Below are 10,868 nucleotides of genomic sequence, written 5' to 3'. Positions count from 1 at the left end.
TACTAAGATGGATGTATTTGTAAGTAGGGATCCTGGAAGGCTAGTATAGCAGCCAGTCCTGAAGGTGATGAAACATAAGAAATTGGATGGATGTGTATAGAAGTAGGGATCCTGGGACTCTAGGTGTAGCAGCCAGTCCTGAAGCTGAAGAAACATAAGGTACTTGGATGGATGTGTATGGAAGTAGGGATCCTGGAACTCTGGGTATAGCAGCCAGTCCTGGAGGTCCAGGCACTGCAGGACGTGAGGAGGTGTGGGGGGCTCAGAAAACATTTAATTGGCCATTTGCACAAACGATCCAACTCTGTAGTTTGTCAGTACCTGTGCTCTTGCATTTCTCCAAGTCATGAAACATTTACAAAAGTAAACATTTATGCCACTTCACCTTTAATGCAGCAGATGCAAAAAGGGCGTTTATAATTGATACAAATATGCCAACTATGAATATGAAATCAACATTGATGACTTTCACAAATACGTACATGCGGGACCCCAAAAGGCCTATCATTATTTTAAAAACATAAAAAGTCCATTGTTAGCAATTACAGCCAGAAGGGTGCATGAAGAGAAAGCCCCATCCTGCAGCTTTTTTGCCTCACAGGTACATGTGCGTCTTGCACATGAACATGGAAGGCAAACATGTAATTGAATAATAAGTATAACATTCCACATGAATGATGCCAGAAATGGAATCATTCAGAAGAACACTCTACACCACTGAAGGCGGTCTTCAAGGCACAGGGCCAACATAGCACGCGGGCAAGGAGTCACTATACCGCAGACGGCCTGAAAGTCAAAACACTCTTTTCGACCGTCACAAGGAAAACGTATAAAAACAGCAGAGAATGTAAATGCATCATTGTTAAACAACATAAAAGAGGCGATACATATAATGGAATAATAGCAGGCACAGCAGCAGGTGGTCCAGAGGATGGCTTTCCTTGCTGACAGCTGTAAGGCGGAAAAGACACAGTGTGAAATCAATGCACAGCAGACGGGGCGAATGCCATTGAGAAACAAATGAACATGTCTTTTTTTTAATACATGCTGATGGTTAATAAAACAAAAACCTTTTGAAAGAAAAAAACAAGGCTCAGAAATAAACAACAACCAGAGAAAGAAGAAACACATGCAATAGAATAATAAAATGCGCCCCTTTATGCCGCCATGGTGACTTTCCCGAGTATAGTATGCAGCACCAGCAATAACTTCAGATCTGGCAGTATAGGCATGGCCCAGGTAGCCCGATAATAAAGGACGTGCCTGGCTGATTCTATTTCGCATTTACAGGAACAGCACCTGCTACCCCCAGAGGGGCCGCCGGGAACATGCCCACCACACATGCTCGTTACAGGGAAGACTGGCGACACCCGATAGAAGGCACCGTCTAGGGCTCTGATTACAAGGTCTCAACACCTGTTCACAGGGTTCTCAGTGACCATTCCCTCAGTCATAAAAGGTGCCTAGCGCCCCTCTAAATGATGCGCCAGAAAGTCAGGGTGAAGCCCTTCGTTTCCCAGAGGGATAGCCAGGCGAAGCTCCTGCAAGAAAGTCCGCCAACGAGCAGCACGAACGATGTGTATCCTGTGCCTTTACATTCACAGAGCGCACATGCAGCCCGGGGGCATCGAGGCGCTGGAACAGAGATGGCGACTTAGTTACATGGATTTTAAGCTGCATGCTAGCATATTGGACGCTTACAGCGTACAGGTTCAGACTCGCGTGTTCTTTACACAGAATGTACAACACATTTGCCAAAGTGTTGTAAGCAGGTGAGTCCCAACTTACATCTAATGCCTTTCAGTGGTGCTGAGCCAGAGAGCCTAGGAGGCTTCCTCCGCGAGAGTGCACCAGGCAAGACGCTCCTTTTGTAAACTTCGAAGGGACCCTCAAGGGAATGTCCTCGCCATTTCGCTAAAAACCTTATCACGTTCCATTTATGGAACATTTTCCCAGACAAAAATGCCTTTTCATAAAGTCTGATGGTATGAAAGTCAGGTTCAGGGCATATAGGACCGCTGTGCTCATCAATACTAAAGTGGGTGGACCTCAATGGAGGGGGCGGCCTTCCGTCCCAAGTTACGTTTAAACAAGAACATTGTGCAAGAACCATTATCACAAATGTAGCACGTGAAGCCAATCTTCAGACAGTGGTAATTATGTCACAAAACACATGATTTCACATTCTATTTCCAGCCGACACGTGTTTCAACCCTCCTAGGTCTTTATCAAGGCAAAAGAGTCGACTGTTATATCAAGAAGACCAGTAGATGTGCTGGGCGACCACCAAAGATAACAGAAAGAGGGGGCACAAACAATGTATTTCAAGGATTTTATTTAAATCGCAACAGAATAAAATCCCTCCTGAACACAGGAAAGAAAGAACAATAATGCAGCAGGGTTTCAATGGGGGCCCCACCATGGCGAAGGTTTTCCACCCACTCCTTTCAACTCCAAAAGTGCAATCAAGTGCAGGCTTTCTTGGGGAGGTCCACCATCCCTACTGTGCTCAGATCTGTAGGTTCACTACCTGGTTCCCGGTAGGGCCGGTTGTCCAGTCCAAATCTCTTGTGATGGGGTGGGGGGGCCACTCCCTTCTGGCTCCTCGCCAGCGATGGAGGGCTTCTTAGGGCAGAGGGTTCAGATTCAGTAGGGAAAGGGAAGTGGTCTACAGGTCCCACCCTAACAGCTAGCATCCCACCTTTCTTCTCTAAGCACACCCTTACCTATCCGTCAGAAGATGGCTTTGTAGTTCGTGCGCTCACCTTCTTGCAATACGATACCCTGCCCGCTCAAGGGCACACATTCTCAGGCACTTTGTCCCACTTCTGTCGTCCTCCTCTTCGAACACAAATGTCCAAACCTCACATCTACATCCTCTCTTATCCTTTCCACCCTTCTTGGCACTGCTTTGGTACTACCCTTTGTATTCAGCTACCTGCCATCACTTTCTTACACCTTCCTTCCTCCCGGCTTCCAACAATCTTCCGCCACCTCACTATGAAATAACGACCGTCTTTTTTAAAAAAAACACTCTGCACTGTTTTTTAATAACGTTACAATACACAAACAAAACACATGTCTGTATTTGCAGTGATTCAACAGTCTCATACATTTGGAAGTCTTGTGCAACTCTGAAAAGATGGCATTTGCGGGAGATGTCTGCCGCATGTAGCATGCCGTGAGCTACCCCTCCCCCTCCCTAGCCCAACCGCTCCATATCCTTTGGAATTTCCATTTTGGCAGTCCTTTGGCTGATCCGCCGAGCCCCATATCATGGCTATGATTTTCTTTGCTGATCCCAAAGCAGTGGATAGACATTTTTTTCATATCTGGTAAACCCAGTCTCCCCCCAGATTCCCGGTATAGCCATTTTAGGTTTGTGGGGGGACCACTGTCCCTGCCATTGCCGACAGTTTCTGTATACATTTCTCCCATAACCCTTGTACCCGTATCCATTCCCATACAGTGGTGACGAACGTGCTGTCGGATCGCAAGCAGTTTAGTGTCCCCCATCGCACCAGTGACGTGTATGAATACACCCAGTGGAGTATTATGTACTGAATCACGCATAAGCGCTTCGAGACTCTCCTCTGGTTCAACTTCCCCACATCACTCTCCCATTTGCCCCCGGGTCCGGCTAGTTTGGGAGAACCAAAGGCCGTCAGTACGGGATATGGCGTTGAAGTGGCCTTCCCGACTATGCACTCTGAAAAGACATTTGCTTCTAATGGTGAGCACGTGGGTATCTCTTCCAGGGCCGGAAAATGGGATCCTAAACAAACCCTGTAATTTCGTGAAGGGGAGGAGCGCCCCCTCCTGCACCACATTGGCGAGGCGCCTCACGCCCCGGTATTCCCATTGTTTGAAATGTTGCATTTTCTTGAGATCTGGGAGAAGCCTATTGTTCCAGAGAGGTTGATCTAGGGTAGGCCTCCTACCCCAGCCCAAATCTTGGTGTTCTTCCTTCCATGCCTGTCTGGTATGCTTGATCATTCGGAGGAGGGCCGCGTCTACTGTTCCATCCCCATATCTGTTTGGGTGGCTTCCCTCATCCCCCCTCTTTCTGTTACCAAGTGCGGGAGTGTCGGGTCCCCATGTAGCCAAGTCATGACCATGCCCATTTGTGCAGCCCAATAATACCACCGGAGGTTGGGGATCTGCAGACCACCCTCACACACTGAGCGTTGGATTGTCTTAAGTGCTAGGCGTGGATGCATCCCCCCCACAGTAGCCCCCTCAGGGAGTTCTCAATTGTGTGAAAAGTAGCTCTGGGAATTGCCACAGGGGCGCTTTGCAATACATACAGGAATCTGGGGGGAGCCAGCATCCTAAAGAGCACTGCCTTACCCATCAGTGAGCGTGGGAGCGTTTGCCAGTGGGCCACGTCGGATGAGAATCGGTCTATTAGCAGAGTGAGATTGAGTCGGATATAGTTCTCCCGGGAAGGACTCAGATGTCTGCCCAAGTATTTAAATCCTGAGACCAAGACTAGGAAGGGGCGGTCCAGGGTGGATGGCCCCCGCTCCCCACTCAAGCAGGAAGAGTACGGATTTCAGCTGGTTCCCTTTGACCCCACTATAGGCCTGATATTCTTCAAGTACATTAATGACCGCTTAACAGTATGTCGCCAGTTCTCCCATATAAACCAAGAGATTGCCTGCGTATAATGAGACCGTGTCACCACCCCACCCCCAACGCCAGCTGAAGACTACCCAGCCCGTGTCATCACAGAGTCTGATCGCCAATGGCTCAATGGCCAAGATGAACAACGGGGGAACAACTGCCTTGGGCCACGTTCAAGGGTAAACCCCTCCAACAGTACCCCATTAACTTTGACCGAAGCCTCTGGGGCTGCGTACAACAGGCAAATCCATTAGAGGATGCCCTCTCCGAACCCCAGGCGTCCCATGATTTTCCAAAGCACCACCCATCTCACTGAATCGAAAGCTTTTATGAAATCAATGGCCAGGAGTGCTGCCTGTGTTTGTAGCTGTGTTATCTGGTCTATCGCCATTTGTGCTCTACTGATATACATTTGTGTGGATTGGGTGGACATGAAACCGCACTGGTCCGGGTGTCTTACAGATTCCATGACACCTAACAGGCGGTTGCCCAAAACCTGTGCCAGCACTTTGGCCTTGCCATTAATCAGCAAAAATCGGCCGCACCGTTCGGGGGGCTTCCCTGCTTTCGGCAGGACCACTATGCATGCCTTCCTCAGATCTGGTGTGAGGACCTCCATCAGCTTCGCACTGCTTGAAAAAGACGGTACATGCGTCCTGTGACCTTGTCTCCAAGTCGCTTCCAGATCTCGGCGGGGAAGCCATTGGGCCCCAGCGTTTTTCCTGACTGTAGCTGTAGGAGCACAGATGCCAGTTCTGGTTCTGTGATGTCCACCTCTAACCCAGCTTTCTGGTGCACTGTTAGGCAGGGGAGGTTTGTGGAACTAATGAACTCTTGGGCCATTGGCTCCATATAAAAGGATGCAAATGCCCCAGAGATTTCCCCATCTTCTGTCACCATTGTATCCTTTGAGACCTGTATCGCTCGTACCTGGCCCTTCGCCCCTTCTCTCCGCTCCAGCCAAGCCACCTTCTTCCCTGCCCTGTCCCCAGATTCACAGATTTGGCTCTGCATTGCCCAGTGTGCCTGCCTTGTGTTGTCCAAAGCTACATTTCTTAGAGCCTCCAGCGCCGTGACCAGGGCCTCCCTTGAGGTCTGGGAGTCGGAAGAGAGGAACCCTTCATCCTGTTGCAGCGCACATGTTTCTGCCTCCTCTACTTCACAAGTGTGTTTCTTTCATGCGGCTGCCATGAGTGAAATTTCCTTCCCCCGTAACACTGCCTTGAAACCCTCCCAGAGCCTGACCATGAGTGAAATTTCCTTCCCCCGTAACACTGCCTTGAAACCCTCCCAGAGCCTGACTGGGCTGTCTACGGATCCCTCGCTCTCAGTGAACTACTCAGAGGTCTTCTGTTCCAGTCCTTCCATTACTTCTGGGTCCCCTAAGTAGTATGTGGTCAACCTCCACATTGCTTCTGGTGTGGGTTGACCTATTGTAAGATTCTTAGAGGAAAAATGTGGTATAGCAACTATATAACGGTTTACGTCCATTGGGATTCTTGAGGGAACCATATCAGAATCAAATGTGAAATTGCTTATAGTTAGTACCCCTCGGATAATGTATAAGCTAGTTGGGGGACACCATAAAATAATTAAAAATCTCGACTAGCTGGTCGAAGTTGCTCCTATAGACCTTGTTAGTGATACAAAGTAAGACAATAGAAGGAATAAGAATTAAGAACAATGGCCTTATCCGCTGGAGGAAAATGCGTGATTTTTGATTCCTACTATCAGGTTGTCGGTAAATTAGTCTGATTCTTTCGGGAATAATTATATATACACATTTGTGAAATGTTTCATTTAAGACCCTATTAGAATACATTGATCTTGCTCTTCTTACTTCTGTTTTAGGAAAGCACAAAATGGATGCAATTCTGTGGATTTTAGCATGTTTTAAATTCTGAAATTGGCATTATTGTTGATCGTTAATTTTAGTGGAAAGAGATGAACAAGCTACTTACTAACTGGTAACGTTCTTTCGACTGAATGTTCCTCCAACATATTCCTCATCTTAGATGTATTCGTCCAGCTTTAGCTGCTTCAGAATTTTTTTCTCAGCAGAGGGCGCCGTGCGTCAATGTCGTCGAGTCGAAATCCCTCGAAGGCCGCTGTTGAGGGTGACATCATTGGGTATACAAGTAGCACGCACGGCGCCCGTTGGCCTCAGTTCTGTTTTCCCCTCTTGCTCTGCTGTAGAGATAGTGTAGGTAGCCAGGTGTCGGCCTTGCAAGAGTTGAAGTGGTAATAACACCAGAAAATGTACAGAAGGGTAGGATGGGAGGGCGATGTGGAATACGTTGGGATCATCCTCCAGTCGAAAGAACGTTACCAGTTGGTAAGTAACTTGTTCCTCAAATGGAGTGTGTCCTCTAACGTATTCCTCATATTAGATACGACTCCCAAAGCAGTGTAAAAGTTCTTTGGAGAAGGGAGTAGATTTTTAATATTATGTAGCTGAATACAGCAGTGCTTTACCAAAAGCAAGCTCTTCAGAGTGGGAAGCCTCCAGATTATAGAATTTCGAAAAAGTGTGCAGCGAAGACCAAGTCGCTGCTTCACAAATAGATTTGATGGGAACACCTCTTTGAAGGGCTGTCGAAGATGCTATGCCTCAGGTTGAATGGGCCCTGAAGCCTTCTGGTGGGTCTTTGGCCGCAAATCTGTAGCATTCTGAAATGCAAAGCACAATCCAACGTGATCGGGTTTGTTTTGACACCGACTGACCCAAATTCCTTCCGGTGTAGCCAATGAAAAGTTGATTTTCCACTCCAAGCTTGGAGAGCCTAGAAATGTAAAAGCTTAGAGCTCTTCTCGGGTCCTGCAACTCACTTACTCTTCATGCAGATGCTAAAGCAACCAAGAAAACGGTTTTCAACGCTAGTAATCTTAAATGGCATGTGTGCAAAGGTTCAAAAGGGGCACACATCAAAAACTTTAGAACCAGATTAAGGTCCACAACTGGGACTTGGAAAGAAGGAGGAAACACATTGGTGAGTCCCTTTAAGAATTGTACTATCAAAGGAATTTTAAAATAGGAACATTCTTCCGAAGATAGCTTGAAGATGAAAAGCGCTGCAAGATAACCAAGATAACCTTTAATGGTCCCAACATTGAGACCTCTACGTGCCAATGATAAGAGGAAGGATAATACTTCTGGAATAGGACACAGAAAAGGATCAACATTCTTTTCCCTGCACCAATTGCAAAACTTCTAGCAGCAGCAACAGTACAAAGATGTTGTTGCTGGCCTTCTCGCCGAAAGCAACACCTCCATGACGTCATCCGGAAAATCCCAATCCTTGCATCTCAGCCTTTCTGATACCAAGCATGAAGGTTGAGAGTGCTGACCTCTGGATGGAGAACCTGGCCCTCCTTTTGTGAGAGAAAGTCCTCTCTGAGGAAGACGTAACGCGGGGCAGATGGACATACCTAGAAGGTCCGGGTACCACATTCTCCTGGTGGTACCCAGTAAATCCGGGGCAATTAGGATCATGTGGTTTTTTAACCGTCTTAACCTACTGATGACTTGAGGAATGCGTATAGCAGTGGGAAGTTCCACTCCACCACAAACGCGTCCCCTAGGGCTCTTCTCTGGGGAAATTCCCTTGAGCAATACCTTTCGCACTTCTGGTTGATTCCGGTCGCAAAGAGGTCTATACTTGAGGGGTTCCCCAGAGGGTGAAGATCTCCTGGAGGACTTCCCGAGCTAGTTCTCACTCATGCGACACAGTACTGTGCCTGCTCAGTGCGTCCGCCGTCACATTCTCCTCCCAGGCTAGATGAACTGCCGATAAGGAGATTCCTTCCTGAATTGCCCAATACCAGAGCCGCATTGCCTCTCTGCACAGAGGTAGTGACCCTACACCTCCTCTTTTGTTTAGGTAATGCCTGGCCACTGTGTTGTCCGTCATTATCGTGACATCTTATCCCTTGACAGAAGGCAGAAAAGCCTTTAGTACTAGTCTGGTTGCTCTCAGCTCTAAAAGGTTGATATGTAGTTTGGACTCCGATGGAGACCAACGACCGCTGATTGTCAGGTCGTTGGCATGAGCGCCCCACCCCATGAGTGAGGCGTCCGTCACTACTGTAATCTCCGGCCATGGTTGCCAAAAAATGTTCTCCTTTTAGGATGTTCTCTGTGCAATTCCACCACAGAAGATCCTGCCGAACCTTGTTCAGAATCTGAAGGAGATCCGTCATTTGTCCTGAGAATTAGGACCATTGAGTCTTTAGAGCCCATTGAAGAGATCTCATCCTCGGGCATGCTTCTGGCACTAGGAAAATGCAGGATGCCATGAGGCCAAGCAACCTCGAAGTCGTAGGCCTGGAGATTTTGGGCATTTTGGAATTTGGAAATCCTCTGAAGAATGTCTTGAGCCCGCGACTTGGGAGGCAAGCTCTTTCCCAAGGATGTGTCTAACACAGCCCCTATGTACTGGAGCTGTTGGGAAGGTGTCATTTGTGACTTCTGGAAATTGAGGGAGAAGCCCAGTCTGTGGAGGAAGTGGCAGATGATTCAGGGCTTGCTCGGCAGAACGCGCCCTGATCAACCAATCGTCCAGGTAGGAGTAAACGTGAAGCCCCCCTCTCATGAGGTGCACTTCCACCACTACCATCAATTTAGTGAAGACCCTCGGGCAGAGGTCAACCTGAATGGGAGGACTTGAAACTGATAATGCGAGTCGCCAACCGCAAACCTCAGGTATTTTCTGTGCTTGAGATGAATCGGCACATGAAAATAAGCACCCTGAAGGTCCAATGACACCAACCAATCCTGAAGTTGAAGGGCCTGAAGGATCTGAGAAAGAGTAACCATCTTGAACTTGTCCTTCCTGAGGAGCTTGTTCAAGCCTCTTAAATCCAAGATGGATCTCAGTCCTCCATCCTTTTTGGAGATCAAAAATATGCTACAGGTACTGGTTCTATAGCACCTTTCTCTAGCAGGGTTAAAACTTCCTGCTGTAGGAGCGGGTCTGGATGCTTCAAAGAGTGTCTCCCCGGTGGATTGCTTTGAGGTTGCATTAGAAAAAGAAGGCAGTAACCTTGGGCTATCATTTCTAGAGCCCAAACATCCTAAGTAATGGCTCGCCATTCTTGCAGATCCTGTGACAGTCTGCCTCCTACAGGTGTCTTGTGATGCAAGTCCTCAAAGTGGTTTTGTGGCGGTTGCTGCAGCTGCTGATGGTAAAGAGGCTGCAGCTGGGGCTGGCTTAGCAAGTTTACCTCATCCACCACAAGTGGTTTTTCTCTGGCCTCTTTGACTGGCCATTCCTCTCGCCTTTCCATATGAGGAGTAATAACGATAGGATCGTCCCCTCCAAGATTGCCCTGATGCACGAAAAGGCTGAGGTTGCCTAATAGCAGCTCCTAAAGATTTGGCTGCTGCTTTTGAGTTCTGCAACCTCGCAAGGCTCTCGTCAGCCTTGTTGCCGAAAAGGTGAGACCTGTCAAAAGGCATGTTCAAAAGACAGTTTTGCATGTCTGGTGCAAAACCAGACTTTCACAACCACACAAATCAGTATCACTGTGCTAGTGGCCATGGACCTGCTCATGCTATCTGCAGTGTCCAATCCAGGCTGAAGGGATCACTGCATGGCCTCCTTTCCATCTCTAACGATGGCTAGGAATCCTTCCATTTCTTCCCCTTCTGGTATGTGCTCCGCCGCCATTGCAATGCACTCCCACAACAGAGTGTACAAAAATGTTGCCAAGGCACATGTGGAGTTGGCCGATTTTAATGCCATACTCCCAGCTGAAACTACCTTGCTTGCCCAACCATCCACATGCTTGACGTCCCTATCCGGAGGGATGGAAGGAAGGGTACGCCACCTTATTTGAAGCTGTGGCTGCCTGGGCCACCAGACTCTCGGGAGTAGGGTGTTTGGACAGATAGCCGGGGTCGCTACTGGAAGGGCGTTATTTCGAAGTGAGGAACTTATTCACAGGAGGAATTGAGTCCAGGGTCTCCCAATTTTTGGCCACCGTATCTTGTAAGGCTACATGGAAGGGTAAAATCGGATCTTCGGTGGGGCCAAGATCCAATGTGTCAGTCAGGTCATCCTGGATGAACTGAGTTGGTGGTCTAGCCCATCCTAAATAATCCACTGCCTTTGTCATCAGTTGTCAGTATGATGGACTGGCATGTTCCCCTGGTCTGCCAAGTTCTGTCTCAGGTGATGTGTCAACCACACTTGCGTTATGCAAGGTTTCCACTAAATCCCTCATTCTGCTTTCCTCAGAAA

The 10,868-nt window shown here is 48.1% G+C and overlaps 1 protein-coding gene across 3 annotated transcripts in view; it reads right to left on the bottom strand.

Moving 5' to 3' along the window:
* Positions 1–366: 366 nt before the first annotated feature.
* Positions 367–10,868, bottom strand: part of LOC138551732 (glioma pathogenesis-related protein 1-like) — a 446,524-nt gene continuing 436,022 nt past the window's right edge. For all 3 annotated transcript variants that reach the window (XM_069642503.1, XM_069642502.1, XM_069642501.1), the window contains one exon: positions 367–951. Coding sequence is in view for 2 of the 3 variants with exons in the window: in XM_069642502.1 (XP_069498603.1) it covers positions 863–951 (89 nt within the window). In the remaining variant the exon portion in view is untranslated. The remainder of the gene's footprint in view (positions 952–10,868) is intronic.

Source organism: Ambystoma mexicanum, chromosome 1q, assembly GCF_040938575.1.
Source record: "Ambystoma mexicanum isolate Mex_15411 chromosome 1q, UKY_AmexF1_1, whole genome shotgun sequence".
NCBI classification, from domain to species: domain Eukaryota; kingdom Metazoa; phylum Chordata; class Amphibia; order Caudata; family Ambystomatidae; genus Ambystoma; species Ambystoma mexicanum.
Note: the sequence above shows the minus strand (reverse complement) of the source record. Positions and strands in the feature narration are given on the sequence as shown.